We start from the raw sequence: 21,380 nt of genomic DNA on the forward strand, positions 1-21,380 counted from the left end.
TAGGAGTGGAAGAAGAATATAAGCTACAGCAATGTTACCAGGGACCAACTTCCTGCCTTTCTAAACTGTGTCATGGAGATCACAGGGACCAGCACTGGTCCAGGGACCATTCATTGAGAAACACTGAGCTGAAGAGACTCCTGACACCAAAACATCAGTTGAATGAATAATTAGTAGTAAATAATTTATTCTGTGAAATTCACTTTGTTTTCCTGTTGATGAATTGTCCAGGAGCACCTTACATTTTTCCTCAAATGTATTTGTACCAAAACCCTAACAAATATATTTGGAAATGCTGCTGCCATGCCTGGTGAGAAATGTCGTCTGACTGGTGACCTGGTTCCTCCAAACCAGCAACTCCCTGAAGCATCATGGCAGCATTTCCAAATAATTTTTTGGGGGGTTGGGAGATTTTTTTTTTCATAATGAAAACTCAGCCTTTTCCGTGGAAACACTCTTTTTTTGCAATTGAAAATTCAATTTTCTTTCAAAAACCAGTTCCAGTGGAAGATTTTCAACCTGCTGTAGTAGTGATCCAGCTTTACCTGTATTGCAGTCCCTAAATGAGAATCTGTCTTGAATGATGCAGAATAGTTACATCATGTGAAAAACATAACAATAGCTGCTCTCTTCAGCCTTTATTTGTTGCTGGTAGTTTGAGGTGGACTTCCCCCTTGTAGGCTGTGTTGAGGTGGTTAGGAGAGGATGTCACACAGAGACTGACTGGTGCCAACTGGCAAAGGACTCAAAGTTCTTAACAAATAATTCCTGTCTCAGACCTGATAAACTCACTAATCCTGATACACCACTTTCATAGTATTATTCTGTAAAGTGTAGCATGTGAGGTCTCTACTGAAAGCTTATATTTTATCGATACTCCTAACCATGGCAAGATGTGTGCAGTGTCATATTTAAGGGCTAATGTAACTATATGGAAAATTATGCCCTTATGGTCTTGGAGTAAAAGTTAGTCAGCATAGAATCGTAAATCTCAGTGTTGGCCCATTCAGGTGGCAGGAAGTTGTCATCACTCCCTGGCTAACTGGCTACATAATGTATTGCTCAGTGCACCAACCCAGAAAAGTCAGTGGAAAACCATCAAGGACAAACTATAAATATTGAAACTATCTGGAAGTGAAAAGGAATGATAGGACAGTGAGGGGCACATCCTGTTGGGGAATAAAGACAAAAGACTGATTCAGTATATCACAAGGTGGAGACAGACACTCTGGATCCATTCACTAAGGAGGGGTTGTTTCATGAAAGACTGGGTCCTGTCTCCTTGTGACTAGTAAACACTGGAAAAGGTTGTACTTGCAGGTGAGAATCTGCTCTGTTGGCTAGGAGAGGTAATTATTAATATGTGTAAGCCCTAGTTCATGTTTTATGATTTTGTTTTGTACGTAGCCATTTGTTTCCGTCACTCGCACTGGTTTCTGTTTGAATCTCTCGTCTTTCTTAAATCTGTATTACCATGGCTGAGCTCAAGTGCTGTGTGTGGTGCAGGCATGGTGGGCTAAGGTAAAATGGGTAAGCTGGGATACACTATTCCTTTGTGAGCAGAGGATCTGGGATTTCTATGGTTATCCAGTGATCAGGTGCTGGACACCATAGGAGGACACTTTGTAGGGACCCAGAGGCTGGGAACATCTATTGTCAGGGCAAAGGCAGGGCTGGTGTAGCCCAGAGGAAAGTGCTTGAGTACCTGGCAGGCTGGTTGTGTTAGGGAGTTAACTCCCAGCTGACACCGCTAAGACTCCCTCACAATGGAGGCAGGTGGCAGGGAGGAGATTCTCAGCCCTGGATGCCCTGAAAATTGTCACAGTGGGCTCCAGAATTGGAGATCAGGTGTGTGGTGTGAAACTCGTTCTCCCAGCCACAGTCACTAGCATTATGAAGTGGGGTGGATCCTCCACAGGAACACTCCCTTTCTTCTTTGTTGTCTGTTCCAGCTGTGAGCTCACCCAGGCAAGGGTCAGCATTCTGCAGCTGCTTCACAGGTGGAAACCCTCCAGATGGAAGGAAGAGTACCCTTGGTGGTGACTGTCCATCTAAGGAAGCGCTAGGTATTTGATGCATCAGCTATAGATTCTGCTTCATGCAGGACAGAACTCTGGATTCTTTCTTATGCCATCTTTGTAAAAGGGCAGAAGAAAGTTCTGTGTCCTGTTTCCCACCTAATGAGTTTATGAGAAACATGGCTACAAATTCAGCAATAGGGACTCCGGTCATATGCCAAGTGTGAGAGGATGCTGGGTGCTACCCGCTCTCAACTGAGCAAGGGTTGGGCTGGGTAGCGCTGTGAGGTCTCCTGAGAGCAAGAATGTCTCTAGGTAAGTAATGCTGCCAGCTTAGCTTCTCTGAAGAGTGCCGGGCAATGCCAGCCCTTTGCTACACCTAGTTGCTTCCCCCGGTGAAAGGGTTACACAATGACTTGCCGTTTCTTTTCCTTTAAGGCATAATCTCTTTCAAGAGTTCCTGCCTGAGCAGTGAACCATCAAGGCTGTGTCTTTAAACTACCATTAATTAAGTGCTCAAACTCATTAAGATAGAGTCACTTTCTCTTTATTGCAGGCAAAGAGGAAAAGGTCAATATTTCTACCACAAAGGGCCTTCCTCAAAAAGACATAAAACAGTCAGTACAGCAGTGTGCATACAAATGAGAGAGGGCCTTGTCTTGCAGACCTTACTCAAGCAAAAACTCCCCCTGAAGTACTGTGTGGTTTGAGGTCTGGCAGGGTCAGGCCTACACAGGTATTTTGTCCAGGGGCGGCTCTAGCTTTTTTGCTGCCCCAAGCACAGCAGTCAGGCAGCCTTCGTCGGCTTGCCTGCGGGAAGTCTGCCAGTCCCGCAGATTCAGCGTACCCGCTGGTGAATTGCCACCGAATCTGTGGGACTGGCAGACCTCCTGCAGGCATGCTGCTGAAGGCTGCCTGACTGCCGCCCTTGCAGGGACCGGAAGGGTGCCCCCCACAGCTTGCCACCCCAGGCACGCGCTTGGAGCGCTGGTGCTTGGAGCCACCACTGATTTTGTCCCTCAAGGTGTTGTGCTCCTCTAATGCTTCCGAAAGTGGAATGCAACTTATGTAAGGTCAGGACAAAGAGGTACACAGGGTGAAATCACACAATGCTGGACTAAATCATCTTGACGGTGGGGGCTATCCTGGGGCCAGGGGAACGGAGTACATTCCTTTTCACAGTTTGCAGACATAGCCAGTCCTGCAACCCGTCCGCAGTTAATAAAGGACTTCCGCTGCACATGCCCACTGCTAAGGTTTGTGGCTGCTTGGATTTGTGTAATCATGGACCCACAGGCTATCTTAACATCTCCCTTGTGTACACATAGTCCAGCTGTGTCTCATTTAGGCAATGCCGTGTGCAGTGTCATTCTTACCTCTTGCTGAAGAGTCATCCTGTTTCCACCACCCTCTGTGACACTGCTTGCGATAGGAGGATTTTGCTCAGACTGATCATGCAACAATTCACCAGCAAATATGACAAAAAGCGACCCCCTGTCTATAAACTGTCTATAGTAGAGCACATCACTGATTACCAAATGGGTTGATAGTTACCCACTCTCCCATAAAGCCTTTGCTTGTTTCAGAATATTTCCCCTTTTTTGTATGGCTCCCCCACAATCCAGGTATTGCAATCCAGATGTTCTGCTTCATCTCTCTCTAGAGGGATTCCCTTCTGGTGGCAGGATACCTCAAGCTTCACTCTGCTAGCAGTTGGATGTAGATTTCAAACACCTCGAAGTTGAGGGGATGGTTAACTTTGGTATTTTAAAAATCATTGTAAAGACAAGGATTCACAAGTCTCATTTTTAAAATGGCTAGGTATGCAGCTACATGCAGAAATCTGTACCTTATTTGCATGTGCAGTTATTGCAATTGTGCACACAAATTGGATAACCCTGGACACCAGTTCTGGCCTGTTGTGTGCCCTCAGCTGCCTGATTTGTACATGCACCTAGTCAATTTAAACCTTTGACCCTGTGTGAGGAGTTGAGATCTGGATTTTATATATCAGACTAACCCCAAATATGTGACTGCTCAGGTTTAGGAATTTGGTTTAAGCCCCTCTCGAATTAAATGGGGTTTCAAAAGTCAGTGTAGTTGCTTTTATATTGGAAGTATGATTATGGAGGAAACATGCAGATCAATTTGTATTTAAATATTTCATTGTGTGACATGACAGCCAACATGACCGCACAGCTTGCTGGAACTGCTGTCTGACTGGTCAGCATTTAAATATCCAAACTGGCACTGAAATGGTGTTCAGCGTACTCCTTTTGCTGTGTATATAAAGTTAGTGCCTTGGCAACGCAGACTAATGTATCTGAGTGAAATACTTTAATTGGTAAGTGCTGGGAAATTATCTATGCTTAATGAAAAAGAAAACCTATTTATGTTTTGAATGTGCTGCTGAAGAAACTAGTTCCAAAGTAAATATATTTTAAAAAGGATTAGGATTTGTTTGCATAATTACAGCAAGAGAACTGCTATGTATGCACAAAGTAATGACAGGGAAACAAACTTTGTTTCTCATTCTGTGTTACCCTTGTATCAGGTTGTTTTGCTCTTTAAGGCTATTTAAGCTTTCATAAACTGTTTTATTGACTATACTAAGAACATATGGTGATGTAAGAGCCAAATCACCCCTGTAATTATTGCCCAAGTGTGGCCAGAAGTTGAGGACACGATTCAATAGGTGGCACTTGTCTCTCGGAGGCAGTGCTTCAGCATGAATGTAGAGGTGATGGCCTTTGAACGAGATGCAAAGGAGAGACCCTATAGTACGTTTTTATAGAGAACATTCAAGGGACCAGTTCCTCAGCTGCTGTAAATCAGCACAGTCAATGGAGCTACATCGAATTACACCAGCTGAGGATTTGGCCCAAGGTATTTTGGCCTGTGCCCTGGCCAAATTCCAATTTGTGTAAAAACATTGTGCCAGAGCCTCAGCTGGTATAAATCAACATGGCTCCATCAACTCTACTGTTATATCCGCTGAAGGTGGATCCTTTACACTGTAAAATGTGCTACGGCTGAGATGGAGTCTGATTTACACCAGCTGTGGATCTGGCCTACAAACATTTCAGTTTCAAACATAGTTTCAGTTGGTTACAGCGAACTTGCTCCTTTCCTTTCCATCCTAAATCGTATATTATTGCCATGTAACTGCCATTTTCGACTGGGGAAATGGCTGTCCTTTGCTGAAACGTACCCTAGGTTATGGTGGACATTGCTTACGCTGTAGGTGAATTGCAAAGAAGTTTCCATTGCAATCTCCTGGGATACTGTCATAGTAATACTTTTCTGCAACATTCATATACTGGGATGAAAATGTTCATCTTCAGTCCCTGCTTGAAAGTGAAATTCCTTCCTTCAGCAAGAACCATGCAGTTAGATTCTTTAAACTGTGGCATGGATGTCATCTCATTTAGGATTCGTACTCAGCACTAGTACTAACATTTCCTGCCTCAGATGCTCAAAGCTGCCTAAGGGATTTGGATGTTCAGTTTATATTAATGGGAATTCGGCATTCAGATCCCTTAGGCAGCTTTGAGCATCTCAGCTCTGATGCCTTGTGATTTTTTTAAGAGTGCATTTTGCACTCTATTAAAATCTTCAGGCTGAACATTGCTAGGTAAATGCAAAGGATTATTATTTGGCTAGGACATCATGCATTCTGCCTATGCTAACTCTCTCCCTTAATGAAGAAGACTCTGTTATTTGTTTAGTTCCTGGGTAGCGACAAAATTAAGCCTGCAATCTATCAGTCATGAACTTGACTTCTCTGAGCATTCATCATTCTGAGACGCAGAAGGTTTTAATCCTACTGCTCTTTCAAAGGCAACTGATTTCTCTCTGAAAAGAAAGAAAAGACTAAGTATGATAATGAATCTTCTGCTTGTTTTTCATGTGCAGGGAGAAGATGCCATTCCACCATGTAACGGCTGGCCTGTTATACAAGGGGAACTACCTGAATCGATCACTCTCTGCTGGCAGTGACAGTGAACAGCTAGCCAATATCTCTGTGGAGGAATTGGATGGTAAGAAACCTTGTTTGAGGTGGGGAGGAGGTAATTAGACAGTAGGGGAAGGCAGTTGGGGAGCCTGCATTCAATTTTATTAGTTGCATATTCTTAAAATAACTTGAACACCATTCGGAGTGTGAAGTAGAAAATAAAAGGGTTGTTTTAAGTGGCACAGCTCACCAGATCTAAAAGGAGGGGAAGACCATAGTCTGAAGTTATATTCAGATCTCAGGTCTCCTTTTAGCTTCAGTCTTTGTCCTTCCACCTTCAAATAAGGCAAGAGCTTTTAAAAGAACAAGAATGTTCTGAATGGGCCAAATTTTGCAGAAGAAAGTTAGACTAACATTTTGGATAAAGATGCCTCGTTCTTTACATGGGAAGATGCCTTGTTCTTTATGCAGGGCCAGGATCTGTGTTCCTAGATGCAGCATCACATTTGCTATATGACCATTAAGCAAGAAGTTTTCTGTCTAGCTATATCTATTTATCTAGATAGATACGTGGAAGCTGAATGTGGCTCCGGGGCTGGAAAAGTGCTTTGCAATTGACTTGTCCAGGTCAATGATTGGGGGCATCAGCCAACCTTTAATTGATGAGGGTTAGAAAGAAACTTTCCTTGTGGGTGGATTATCCCATAACTACCTACCGTGGAGTTTCTTGTACTTTCCTCTGCAGCATCTGGTATTGGTCACTGTCAGAGACAAAATATTGGGCTAGATGGACCTGAGGTCTGATCCCTCTGTTCTTGCCCAGATAATTTCTAATCATAAGTGCTTACTGTTTGATGGCTGTTCTGTATGCAACGAGGAAGACGTTGAAGCTCTCAGTCTACTACTCAGTGGACCTTTTGTACAAGCTCTGTAGAGAGCTTAATGATTCAGTGAGCATGGAAATGGAGCTAGATAGAAACCGTCCCTCTAGAACAAGGTTTACACGTATTGGTGGGGCAACATGCAAACAAACCAAGTTTGATACGTTCTGAGGATAAATCAGATCTCACTTACAAACTTGACAGGTCTATTATATCTCTACTTTCTGTAAGTCAATTTTGCAAGCTGTATGTTAATTTAAGCTAAGAAGGAAAAAAGTATATTCTCCAAATATATTTATTAAAATGTTTTTTTCCCCCCCAGTGGGAATTTACTATACTTATTAAAGGTAAGAAATATACAGGACCTAGTATAAACAGGAGCAGCGCCGGGGTTTCTGGCACCCTAGGCAGAATTCGGGGGCGGCATTTTGTGTGCTCCTCACGGAGCATGCGGGAGCTTCGCGCCACCGAAGAAGGACCCTTCGCCGAAATGCCGCAGGCAACAGTGGCAGTCATTGAGCTACTCAATTGCCTGCCACTGTTTTCTGCGGCACGTTGGCAGAAGGTCCTTCTTCCGCGGCGCGACTGGAGCGGAACCAGAAGTTCCCGTGCGCCCCATGGGGAGCGCACAAAATGCTACCCCCTGAGTCCTGGTGCCCTAGGCGACCATCTAGGGTCTCCTAATGGAAGTGCCGGCCCTGAGTATAAAACACTTTAAACACAGTTTAACTAAAAACGTCACTTAAGGTATGTCACTTAAGGTATATCACTTAAGAGAAGTGTGCAGATATTATAGCCACACTCTGTGTTCCTTATAAGGTGCTGTGGAAGTTTGGATGAGAGTTTGGGTTTGGTTGATAATATCGCTGAGCTGGCTTGCCCATTGTGGGCTGCAATAAGGAAGAACAACAAGTTTAGATGCTCTCATAGTCGATGATCAAACAGGTTAGCACAATGCAGACAAGATGGCAGTGGATTAAGTTTTGCTCAAATGCCGCTCTGGAAGACTTCGCTGCTACACACTAACCAGGGTGTTCCCATTTTAAATTCCTCTATAGCTCACAGACCCCTTACCTCCTAGTGACTGAAGAAGGAATTGCAACTTATTTGTTGAGAAGATTTGCATTTAGCAGCAAGCAACCAAACAGAAAAGCCAGGTCTCTGCTCTGAAGTGTTTACATACGAGTGTCAGACACAAAGGCACACTCTCTGTCAGTGCAGTGTGGCTTCTTTGTGTTATTGAACTGGAGTAATCTGGCAGTGAAGCTGATTTAACTGGCCCAGAGAGCTAGGGAAAGGGGGACACCACTGATCCTGTAGTGGCAGAAGGACTTTTGTGCCATTCACCCTCCCTGCCACTGGCACTGCAGGGAAAAGGGGGCCTGGCTGGAGGAATGGAGAGTGGCCAGAATACTGTGAGATGTGCTGATTCTCTGTTGTATTTTCACTGTTTGCAGTTGGCCTTCAAGCTGCTCTAACATAGCACAGGGAGACCAGCCCTGCACAGAACAGTGACAGACCAGAGATTTAAGCCCCCTTAGCCACCCCTACCCTACTTTGCAATTTGACCACCCCTCAATCAGGTAAAATTCATGCATGTTGGCCACTCCATTCTGATTTCACAGGCTATTGGTCATCACAAAATTCAGCCCAGGGAGTAAAGGTGCCTGGCCTAAACAGAGTCAGTCTGACTATGAATCCCAGAGTGTCATTACTGGTAATTAATGTGAAATGTCATGAATAAGTGCTGGGTAGCCGGCTTATAAAACCAGTGGCAGTCCTTGCGAATGTTAATCCCATGTCAGCTCCATGTGGTTTGTGCCTTAGTGTAATTGTGCCATTGCACTGGAGAGCAGTTTATTTCATTCATCTCTGTTCACAGAGGATATCCCACTTGCTCTTCAGAATACAGGAGCTGAGCTCTTTTGCTAATCACGCATTTATTCTTTGGCTGTTAGACACAGACTTCTCGTTAGAATTTACTTATACATTTTTGGCAGCATTTTGCTTTACAAACACTCATTTTCAAAGGCTTTATAACTTTGCTATGAAGATATGTCCAGGTTTTTAGCCTAGCAGAAAAGATCTCAACCCGAGGGCCTTATTTTTTTCCTTACACACAAAATTGGTTCTAAATTGATTCAGTTCCTCTTAAACCATAGCGGCACAGAAGGATTTCGTAGGTGGGAATGGTTTCCTGTGCACTGTGTACTAAAATATAGCTTAGTCATTTAAAAAAAAATAAGGATGGAATAAGGCCATTGTTATTTTTTACCAGCAGTAAGTATTGTTTTATTATTTATTTGTGTTCTTGTAGCACCTAAGAGCCGCATCCAGAGACTAGAACCCCACTGTGCTAGGTACTATAGAACAAAAAGACCATCTCTTCCCCATAGAGTTTACAATCTAGGTAGCAGTTACTAAGATGTTTTAGCTTTGGGCATTGGTGAGGGCATATGGGAGTTATACTGATGTACTAACGGCTGCATCACGACCTTTGTAACATAGTAACAAATTTGAAATTAATAATACAGGCTGGGATTTTCAAAAGGAGCCTATGGGAGTTAGGCACTGTTCTCCCATTGACTTTCAATGGGATTTAGGTGCTAAGCCCCCTCCAGTGCCTTCAAAAATACCACCCACAATATGCTAAATCCTTAAAGGATTGAACCTTCTTGTATAAAAGTTAATGTGAATTTTGGGTGGGACTTCTTGCAAGATTGGGGCCCAGCTATCCATCTGATCTGTTTGGGCTTCTCTGGCATCATGGTAGCATCTAGAGTATTTGGCTCAATCCCATTCACTTTTGTAATGGATTTTTAAAAGTGCATGTGATCAGTTACTATGGTGATAAGTGCAGTATAAGAGCCTAAGTAAAACCAAATAGATTACAATGTTATTTTTGTTGGGGGGTAATGTAATTAATTCATACTTGCCCAGTTGTTATGGGGTCCACGGGGTCATACAGTGCCGTATGGTATGAACATCAAACAATTTAAATTGTTCAAGGTTACACACATTTTTAATAAGGGGTAAAGGTGTGCCGAGATTCTGGGTTGTAGGGCGAATAAGCACATCTTAGAGTAGTCTGTTCACATGCCCGGGCAATTCTTCCACCTCTTTTCTGGCTAGTCATTCTCTTCCCATGAGAACTTCTCAGACTTTTGTCAGCCATCTGTCTATTTTAAATGCATCCTTTTTTTCCCATTCTGCTGTAAATACTATCGTGGCAGCAAAGAAAATAGGCTGAAGCAATAGTTAGTTACTCTTTTGATTCTCTGTCTATTCCTTATAGTGTCATTTGCTATTTGTGGTCCCCATAGTAGCATGAGGGTTTTGAGAAACTCTTACCATTGAGAGAGGAAATTAATTTATAGAAAGTGACATTAGGTGTTGCCAAAATTTGTAACACAAAGTAAATGACGAAGTTGAAACTGACATGCAATCCATAACCTGTCTCTTGGGGATTATAAAGTAGGGGCGGGCCTTTGGTAAATGTTATGTGCCATATAGTCAGCAATAGCTAGGCATGAAAGTGTAAATTAGGGCTAGATCAACTGCTTTATCTATGGATTTCTTGGCTATTGTTGATTAATTTCAGAATTTTAGCACTATTGGCACATATTTCCTTTTAGAATCGCTGCTGCCTTAACATTACAAATTGCTAAGAATATATATATATATATATATATATATATATATATATATATATATATATATTTAAATAAAAAATTGGGATGGAATCATCATTGCAAGTTTGAGTCATCCACCCACACAGGCACTATCTAAAGGGTATCGTTAGAAGGCAAAATGTTCCCACTGTAAGAGTTTGACAAATATCACCTGAAGGGAAGATATATGCACTGTAGGTAAACTTTGTAAAAGTAAGTGTGTGTGTGTGTGTGTGTGTGTGTGTGTGTGTGTGTGTGTGTGTGTGTGTGTGTGTGTGTGTGTAACAGACACACGCACACGCACCAGAACCAGAAGAGCAGCCATTAGAGTGGAAAGATGTTATGATAACTCGGAGCCTGGCCCAAGTCACAGTAAGTCAATCGGCACTGGACCTGGATCCTCCATGTCACTATGAAGCACAGGAATATATGATTGGACAGGACCTGCTGGGTCATCAAGTCCAGTCCCTTGCTATCACAGGCAACTACCCCACAGAATCCCTTTCATAAATTTATCAAGCTCCATCTTGAAATCAGTTAGGTTTCTTGGCTGCACTGCTCCCATTGGGAGGCTATTCCAGACCCTCACTTGTCTGTTGTCTGGAAACCTTTTTCTGATTTCCAGCCTCAGTTTATTCATCCCCAGTTTATACCCATTTGTTCTTGTGCCAACATTGTCCTTCAGCTTAAATAGCTCTTTACTCTCCCTGAGATTTATTTCCTGATGTATTTAGAGCATCTTGAAGTAATAAGGCATTTCATCTGCAGATTTAGATCACATGGCCTCCGCCATAAAACCTTAGCTGTGCTTATAAGACCTGTAGACTGGGGATGTACTCCGATTACAGACAACTGCCTGGCTGAATGGTGCGAGCTCTAGCGTAGTGAAGCCTAGGGAAGCTCCGTCAGTGCAAATCAAGGCTTTGCCTGTCCAAACTAGGCTTGCAGTAGTGGAGCTATAGAAAAGGCTGGAACTGGGGAAAATCCCCAGTCTAGACAAGCTTAGGTCAAGTGGCCTTCAAATGAAGTGTTCTAAGACTTCCCCTGAATCAGAGATCTTCCTCAAGGATTATTTTTTTGAGTTGAAGACAAACATGCTGACATGTCTGCGTGCACTATAGCACCTCCATTATCAGTCTTCCATCTGTTTCATTGCCAACTCTGCCATTATGGAGTGGGAGCAATACCTGCAGAAGCGATTTTAACCAGGTCACCTGTATGCTGGGCTGCTGCATGAGATACAACAGTGAATGGCTTTAGAGTATAATTGGAAAATAGTTTATGCAAAAATGAAAGGGCCTGGTTAAATGATGTCCACATGAACTTCAAAATTAGATGCTGGCTGCCATATGCCAATAATCCAGGCAATGAAAAATTGGACGAGGATATATTGAGGCAATAGCCATTTATAAAGAATCAAAGTTGCAGCAGGACAATAAGGCATTAGGGTGATGGAGATTATATCACTAAGTAGGCTCTCTTGGGAAGCAGGAACAAAAACTGTGGACCCCAATTCTCAAACTAAGGCTCCTAAACTTTAGACACGCACGTTTACAAATGTTGTCCATGGCTGTTAAAATGAAGGCAGAGGTCACGATTGCTGACTGGATAATGGGTAGCCCCCAGAAGGTCAGTTTTTATTGCATTTCAGATATATTCTATGCCCTGCAAAGCACTAGGGCACTGTTTCTGCAAAGCTCTTAAGAATGAGCTTAACTGTAATCCCATCCCTGTTCAGCAAGGCATGTAAACAGGCACTCGAGTCCTATTGAACTGCTTAAGCATTTTGCTGCATTGGGACCTGATTTGCTTTTGGCTTCCAAGAGGACTTATAAAAACACGGTTGCCTCTCGGAGATGGGGAACCACAATATTAGCTCCAGAAGTTCTCCCTGAAAATGATTCTTTTAGAATATGCCTGTTCTGTGACTCTTTGGAGTTGTGGCTATTTTGTTCATCCTGCTGAGTTCTGGTGGCTCGAGGACCAGTTAGATTCTTGCCAGTCTTAAAATCAAGCTGATTGCACAATATATTTGCAGATGAGACTTATTGTTGCAGAGTGAGCTGCTTTGGTGTCCCTGGAGAGCGTGAAACTTAAATACTTCGGAGAAGAAAATCCAAAGGGGCTATGTCCTGTTAGATGCTTGGTTGACCCATGGAGCAACACTGAGTGAGTCTGCCTTCCTTAGCTTTTTGGCCATGGAAAAAACCACCCAGAGGAGGAGAGGAATAAAAGGGAAAGATAAGGTACATTTGAGGGTCCAAGGACCTCTTCTGAAATGGCCAGGCATGACACAGAAGGAACTAAGCTGACATGCTAGCCATGCTTATTTTGCATTAAAGGCTAGTGCTCAGATTAGCAGCTGTGATGCACAGCATTGAGGGCAATAGCAACAGAGGTTTCTCAAACACCTGTATTTCAGTGTGAGCTCGGGGAGCAGCCTGTTAATTACGTGGATGAAATTGTATAAGGCTCGGAATGCTTGTAAAAGAGAGGTTTATCTGTGAATTCCCCATCATGAGCGATCTGGGCTAAAAATGGAATAATTTAAGTTTTAAATTGTGTTTAAATACTGTTTCATATTTGTGGATATAAAGCCACAGTGTCATGATGCAGCTACTCCCCCGGCTGGACCTTGGGTATCTCTGATACCTGTGGGGCTTTTCTTTCCAGTTTCCCAAATATAAATATATTTTAATTACAGCGTGAATTTCTTCAGTGCCCAGTTGCTTCAGGGTTCAAAGAGTTTCCATTTAGAAATCATAAATACCAGCATGGTAATGATAACTTCTGTATAATATGGATTATTTTATTATGAGATGCACATTTGCTCCTGAAAAAAGCCTATAGAACGAATACCCTCAGGAAGAACATACATGCACAGAGCGAGATTCTGGCTACCCATCCTGGCCTGTGTTCTTATTTACTGTGGGCTTAGGTTAGAGAGTGTTCATTTAAATCAGACAAAAGGAGGACACAGCAGTGCTCTGCGTGTATAATTATCCGAATGTATTTTATCTTCTATCAAATTAATATGGAGTCTATAGATTCCAGTGTTATTTGGGTTTGCTTTGATGTTTATATACTGGCTCAAAGACATCGGGTCTAATTCTCCATTGAGCTGCACCTTATGTAGCCATTTAGTAAGTGGTAAAATCTACAGTTCTGGTCTGATAGCATCTTACACCCGCTTCGCACAGAGCTGTAATGAAATTCAGGTGCTGCAGACAGACAGACAGAATTACTAGACAAATCTCTCACACACTCACAAGTACTGTAATTCAGTTCCAGAAACACAGACGTCTAGCACTTGAGCTCCAGGAGCTTTTGTTAACAGGAGTAACAGATCCCAACTCCTAACAGGCGCCGTCAATCACACGGACACACAAAGCTGGTGTGACGCAAGAGTGACTCTTGGGGTTAGAATGAAGTTGGGCTCTGTAGGGAGCCAAGCTCATATCTTCTAAGCTGTGGATGCTGTGAAGTGTCAGGGAATGCTGTGGCTAGAAGGCCAGTGCTGTGCTGTAGGAGGCACTAAGGACCCTCAGCAGGCAGCATGGAAATTGTGGAGTGGCACAAAGCAGCTCAGGTTTCCATTTCCAGATGTTTTACTGCCTGGGCCCTGGCTGGCAGTTCTATATTTGCCCAACGTGGCAGGTTGCTAACGTATTGGGGGGAACTGCATAGTGTTTGTATATGTGCTGGGGAAAGGGGTCGCAGATGCCTTGTGTTAAAGGGGGAAGTGCTTGCTTCTTGCCCCAGAACAACCCCTGCCTCCTGATGCCAGAATCCTTTACTGTAAAGCTCATTCACCTTGGTTTACTGCCCCAGCAGTCTGTTATAAAGGAAAAATCCAGTAACACTCATCGCGGCCGTCTCTGAGGGGAGAGCTCTGACAGAGAGAATTAATAAACTGACCATCAGCTGCCAACAGATGAGAATTGCTAGGGCCACCGTCTGGAAGACAATTAAAGAGGTTACGTTTGAGCTCTAACTACATCACCGTAGCTATTGGTGTTGACTGGTCAGTGGGCAAGTCCTCCGAGTGTCACTGGGGTTAGTTATCCTCCGCAATGAATCTGAACGAGGATGGTGTACGAAAGGGGGCCAGGCTACTGGAGACAGCAAGGAAGGAACTGATACAGGGTGGACATTGTTAACCCTTTGTATACAAGACAGTTTTTAGAAAAGCCCTGTGGTTTGCACAAAGCCACTTTTACCTCACTCTTCAGTCCTTTGTTTATTTAATCTTGTGCCTCGTAGCATGGAGACAGGCATGCGTCTCCTACTGGAAACGCATCATTGTTACATTATCTCTCATGTGATCTGAATTATTGTGAGCGAATAGTCCTCTGAATTTTTGTAAATAAACCCAGCTCATTTTTAAGACTGCCTTTCTTTGGAGCAGTATTATAACTCGCTCTCTGCATGGGCCCAAGACCTGTGTGCAGAGCTGCTGCCTGGCAAATTCAGATCAAGCTCCAAACATGCTTTAAAAGTCCCTGAAATCGGACAATGACACATTGATACCACTTTAACATGGACCTTTTTAATGCATGTTTCTAATCTAGACCATTCGTTTTCCAGGATCTGTCCAGTTCCTTGTCCTAAATCCATGATTCACCTCACAGCTGCTCTGCAGGGAGCATGATTCTCAGGGCATGTTGCTCTAAAAACTCAGTGGGCCTGAGCCTTAGTTAACAGCAAAGCCCCTTTACAGCAGTCTAGAGAACACCCTCTGCACGGACAGCCTCTCAGAAGCTGTGGAGCTCACACAAGGGAGAGGGGGTAGGGAGAGTGCCCTGTTCTGTGGCTATTCTCTACTTCCCAGGCAGACCCTTGAATAGGCAGAGTTAAAGTGGGCTTTAAGCTACCTTTGCCTCCCTCCTGCTGTTTCTCTCCCAGGCACAGAAGCAAGAGAATGGAGGATTGGGGACCATGTGTTTAGTCAGCATCAGGTGCCTACATCCAGAGGCTCAGATCAAGGTCAACATTTTCAAGCATCCCTCCCGAATCTTTCAGACTCTGCGTAAATTCATTAGTGGTCAATACTGGTTGCTATTGGTTGAAGCGCCTCTCTTTGCCACACAAGAGACTGATAGGGCCTGGGATAGGGAGTGCTGCAGGGAAACAGATTTCAGACTGAATGCACCTGGAGATGGTTAGAGGAAACAGCCTCTGAATATCCTGAAGAAGATTTTTGTTCCTTCTGACAGAATATACCCTATCGTTGACCTTTTAAAAACTTCCCTCTTTGATCCTTCTTTGTCCCTCTCTGACCACTCTTGGTGGGCTGCTGGCTCTGTTGCTGCCAAGATAGCCCCATTGAAGTCAACTACTGTCTCCTTCCTGAACTGCAGGTTCAATGGAGGAGAAACGGTAGCCTGGTGGGAGCAGCAGGAAGCCTACAGAACTGTGTATTCAGACCAGCTGACTGAAGATTCCCATTTGTACTTGGTATCTTAGAAACAGGGGCCATTGTGTTGCTAGGACATTGCTAGTTGCCTAGGACAAGTCTCTTCTCTGTGCCTTGTCTTCCCCATTTGTGGCTGAATAAATCTGCATTAATACTCATCTCATTCAGGATTCGTTAATTGGGGGTGGGGGATTCTCCTCTCGCTTATACCAGTTTAAATTGGGAATAACTCCACTGAAGTCAACAATGCTAGACTCGTGTCACTCCCATGAAGTGTGTACGAGAAGACTCAGGCCCCCAATATACGATGTAAGTGCTTAGTCAAATAGCCTGTTGTATTTTCTGTTCTATGCCATACTGGTTCTTATATCAACTGTCATCTAGCTCATCGCTTAGGGCTTTCGTATCTCAACCAAAGTCTTGGGGCTGCTGCAGAGTGGACTCAGGAGATTCAGACAAGATGCAGTTAAAAAAGAGACAAAAGGAGGATGAATGTTACTAGAGTGCCCTGATGAATCTAAGCCAGACCTACAGTGGAGCAAATGGGACCTTAATGCTGCATGTAGCTTGCATGAAATTATAAAATGCGGGAAGAGGTTCTACAGGCTCAGCAGTAGTTAGGATGCATATTTCATGTTGCATGGGGAAATAACTTCTGTTCAGTTAGCTGTATGCAGTCAAGGGCACCTCTGCGGTACTTCTGTTCTAGCAGGGTTCCTGCTCAGAATAGCATGCACTGTAGTGTATCAATTAGCTAGCGCACTTTGCCTGTTTCCCCTTCAATTAGCATTATTTTAAATAATTAATACTTGAAAAAGTAAACGATGCGAGCGCTGAGAACCGGCTCTGTCTCAGTCTGTTTGCTGGGTTGTCTGCTATCAGGTGCCCCTTAATGTTACAGTGGTCAATGTTTTAGCCATGCTGAGGTAGCTCACTGTTTTTTCAGTATGTCAGATTTAATCAAGTTGTAGCAAAACCTGAGTCAACTTCCTCAAGTCCAGAAGAGTCACCCTGCCAAACTCAGCGATGCCTACGATTAGACATCTGTTTGCCGCAATGTTTAAGTGCATTTCATAAAGCCAGTCTAGATTTTGCCTCATTAATAATGAGATCTGGCAGCTATGGAGCAACAGATTGGGAGCCAGGACTTCTGGGTTCTAGTTCTGCACTGAGACTTTGTGAGTCATTAATCGTTATGTGCCTCAGTTTACCACACGGAAGCAATGTTTGTAAGACGGGCAGAATAATATTTATATCCTCATCTGAGTGGTATAAGATTTCCCAGAGGTGGTATTCGGAGGAAAGCTCCTTTTCGGCAAAGTGCTTAACTTAAACATGTGTTTTTAGTGGAAAGGCTTAAGTCCTTTGCTGAAATGGATCTAAATGAATGACACTGAGTGAACCTCTGCTTTGCATTTATCCCATGAGTGGAGGAGATGGGGAATCTCCAGAAATCCAGGGAAAGCTTTGCCTGTATCTTCCACATGTGATTCTTTTTAAAGACATTTTTTTAAATAGAAAAATAAGATAAAATGTCAAGGTTAACATTAATGGCTTGAGTTTCAGGGCATCTGTTATGTGGCATCATAAAGCATCTTCAAACCTGCTGTGCTATTGGTTAGAAGCCATCGCAGGCAACTGCTGTCCATAAGTCTGTAATGACACGTTTTGATTATGTTCCCCCCGCTTCCCCACTCCCTCAGTACTATTCTCTCCACACATGATAAAGTATATTTGTCTTCCTGAGGGGGCAAGGCTGTGACTCACATCTCATGACTGGGAGAGCTACGAGTCACTTAGCAAGGCATAGATCCAGAGGAGAGAAGCTAAGCATGCTATGCTCAGAAGAGTAAAACTAATAGACTGCATTGTATCTTGATACGGTTCAGACTCACCTTTCCTTTCTCCCTGCAATTACAAGGCTGTGGGAAGTGTGAGACCAGCTGTTGTAAAAGCTCCATATCCAAGTTTACCTAGCCAGGTCATGTCATTGAGAGCAATGCATAATTGAAGGCTAAGAAGGGGAATAGAAAAACACATGGTAGCTCATCCCAAAACGAAATGAGAATAGATGCAAATGGCCAGAGACAGGAAGCTGGGAACATCTGTGTTGTCTTTTTTCACTGAGTGAATGCACAGTAATATACAGTGCAACCCACACGGGGCACCGAGCTCCTGTCCTGCGCAGCCACTGAAATACACTCCTTCCTGGTAATTTGGTCAGATTATTTGCAAACCGTTCAGAAAGGGGGAAGAGGAGAGAGATGGAAAATTGGTGGCAGGTAAGCTAGGAAGTGAATGGGGATCTCCAGTGGAGTGGCTGAGGGAGTTTTAAAACCAGGGGAGAAAGAATAGTGGGGAAGTGGAGAATCATGTGTGAGATGGAAGCAGGATTCTCTGTGGTGGAGTGGCCAAGATTCTTGGGGGCAGATTCTTTGGAAGAGCAAAGCAGGAACAGAGGAGGCGGTGGTGGAGGGGTCAGGGCCGGCTTTAGAAAGTGCGGGGCCCAATTCGAACAGTTTCGACGGGGCCCTGGCAGGGATGACCCCCCCCCCCAAAAAAAGGGTAAAAAAACACATGGGGCTTGTACTCATCGGGCAGTGCTCCGAGTCTTCAGCGGCACTTCGGCAGCAGGTCCTTCACTCGCTCCAGGTCTTCGGCGGCACTGAAGGACCTGCCGCCGAAGTGCCACCGAAGACCCAGAGCAAGCGAAGGACCCACCGCCGAAGTGCTGCTGAAGACCCAGAGCACCACCAGGTGAGTAAAAATTAAAAAGGCACCTCTAGCCAGGGAAGAGATTCTCACTGGGCGCGGGGCCCGAATCGGGGGAATTGCTGGAATTGGCCTAAAGCTGGCCCTGGGAGGGGTGATATTAGAGTCAGAGCTGGGATGGGGAAGCAGGGAATATTGGGGGAGAGATTTGAGAGCCAGGGGAAGCTGGACAGACTGTTCTGGAGGGCACAGGCAAGGGACCAGGTGGTTGGTAGCTGGCTAAGTGTGGTGTCTGACCACTCAGGTTCCATCCTTGAGGCCCTCCTGAGCAAGATGAGCTCGCAGCCAGGACTATGGGCAGCAGTTGTCGGCTTGTGTCAGGTTGCTGCTGCATCCAACTGTCAGACAGATGGTGGGGCAGAAACCCAGCCAGGAAGAAGCTTTTCCTGGCCTTGGCTGGCTTTTGAAACATCAAAGGGTATTAAATTGAAACTTTAAATTCAGAGTTTGCTTCTGCATGCCCATGAGTACCGAAGAGGTGCAAGTAATCCCTATGGTTAATATATCACTGGGTGAGTATATGGCTCCCTCCAGGTGACAATTTCAAGTACTTGACAAACGTTAGTCCTCCAAACAGAAGAGCAGACCTGTTTGCCAGGCAAGTATCCTCGTCATCATTTCACAGAGAGGGACACAGAGAGTTTGAGCATCTTGCCTAGTCACACAGCACAGGAGAGGCAGAGTTGGGACTAGAACCCAGAACTTTGTTTGGTTATAACAGGTTTTACTGTGCATGCCTGGGTTAAGGTATTTATCATCTGTACTAGGCCAGTGGTGTAACAGTGTTGTGGGGCACTGGATTAACCACTTGCCTCATTTCACTTCAAAGGTGACACAGGGTCAGTGGGAGAAGCAATTTGTGTGTGTATGTATATGAATTCTCCACTCAGCGCTATTGATGTCAGAGGAGTCTAAAAATGGAACAGGTGCAAGGTCCGCAGTGCCGATCAAAAGGAGAATCATCTCGGTAGTATGTAAAGTGCTTTGTGATCGTTTGCCATTTGTAATGCTATTACATTGTAGGATGAGTGGGCCAAAGTCACTGAAGTTAGTGGGATGACACCATGAATTTGGGCCAGGGCTATTAGCAAAATCTGCCTCTGAGTGAAATTAAAATGAGTTAGAAATGACATTTTTTTTTGCATTCAAAGGTCAGGGTAAAGCACATGTCTGTGGTGCATATAGGTGTTGCTGTTGCAGTCTTCCAAGTTCTTTTTCTGAGCAAATGTTCAGTTTTCGGAAGGCAAGTGGTGTAAGTTTTGTTATGCAGAATTCAGTAGGGGGGGAGTGTGACATTGCGTCCCATATTCTTCATAGCGATATTAGTATGATATGATTCTATCATAATTATGATGTATTTTATGCAAGATAAGGCATGTGAGGTGTCATTGGAAAGGTTATGGTTTGCTGAATATGATTATCCTATTGGTGTGCATGTATCATTTTTGTATCCGAAGTTATGAGTATTGACTATGTATCTATTTCACATGTAGTTATTCCTGGGCAATGCCCACTAGGAAAATGGTCTCAGTCTAGATGCCTGGCTGGGAAGGACCCATTCAGGTTAACGAACCATTAGGAAGAAATAATAGGCCTTAGGAGAAGCTCATCTCCCACCTGGTGAGCCTTCCTGTGAAAGCTCCAAACGGCTTGTGGGGGATGGCTGCTGTGACTTTACAGGGACATGTGACCATGTCACCTGTGCTGGACTCCACCTTGAGATATCAGTATTTTTCCACTGACTGGCTTGCAAACTAAGCTGTGAAACAAAGGATTCCTACCATATGCAAAAACTATATAAGACAAGGGAGTGACATCATCTGAGTTCTTCACTGACTCACCACCCAAGAGGGGTCCTGGAAACACCTGAGGGAAAAAAACTGAACTGGGGGAAGTGCTGGACCCAGGCTAAAGGGATTTTTAGCCTGTGAATGGAACACCTGGGGTTTCCAAGCTGTAAGCACGTGCAGCTTGCCCCTTAAGAGTCTGCAGTCTGCTTGTGTCATCACTTAGGGGAAGAACGTGCTATTCATATTCAATCTATTTAGTATATTAAGCTTACTTTGTGTTTTTGTTTATTTATTAGGTAATCTGCTTTGATCTGTTTACTATCCCTTATAATCACTTAAAATCTATCTTTTGTAGTTAATAAACTTGCATTTACTCTATCTAAAACTAGTATGTGGGAATCATAACTCGGGGGAGAAAGCTGTGCATATTCCTCTCCACGTTGAGGGAGGGGACAAATTTTATGAGCTTATGCTGTAGAGTTCCCTGTGCAGTGCAAGACAGTATAATTTTGGGTTTATACTCCAGAGGAGGTGTATGCCTTGGGAGCTGGGAGGTGCCCTAGCTGAGGCCTTCCCATGCAGGGGCTGGTTAAAGAGCCTGCCTGCGTGTAATTGCAGCTGGGTGTGTTCCTAACTGTATGTGTGCTGGTGAAAGTGCAGGCTAGAGAAGGCTTTGCAGCTTGTCACAGCAGTACATGGTAAAAGGGAGCCCAGGCTGGTGGGTCAGGGGGGCTCAGTAGTACCCCATTCCAGGTGGCACCCTGGGGGAGGGACTCATCAGAGAGAGCTGTGGGAAGAACCAGAGAGTTTGCTCTCTCTCTCAGCCTCTGATTCAAATCAAATATTTCCTAGGAACCAGTCATTGGTTTTGGGCAGA

At 44.1% G+C, this 21,380-nt stretch overlaps 1 protein-coding gene across 2 annotated transcripts in view; it reads left to right on the forward strand.

The window, feature by feature from the left end:
* CALN1 (calneuron 1) overlaps positions 1 to 21,380 on the forward strand; it is a 233,342-nt gene that overhangs the window by 68,318 nt on the left and 143,644 nt on the right. For both annotated transcript variants that reach the window (XM_030536900.1, XM_030536901.1), the window contains exon 2: positions 5,934 to 6,058. In XM_030536900.1, the coding sequence (XP_030392760.1) occupies positions 5,934 to 6,058 (125 nt within the window). The remainder of the gene's footprint in view (positions 1 to 5,933; positions 6,059 to 21,380) is intronic.

Source organism: Gopherus evgoodei, chromosome 17, assembly GCF_007399415.2.
Source record: "Gopherus evgoodei ecotype Sinaloan lineage chromosome 17, rGopEvg1_v1.p, whole genome shotgun sequence".
Classification (NCBI taxonomy): Eukaryota; Metazoa; Chordata; order Testudines; family Testudinidae; genus Gopherus; species Gopherus evgoodei.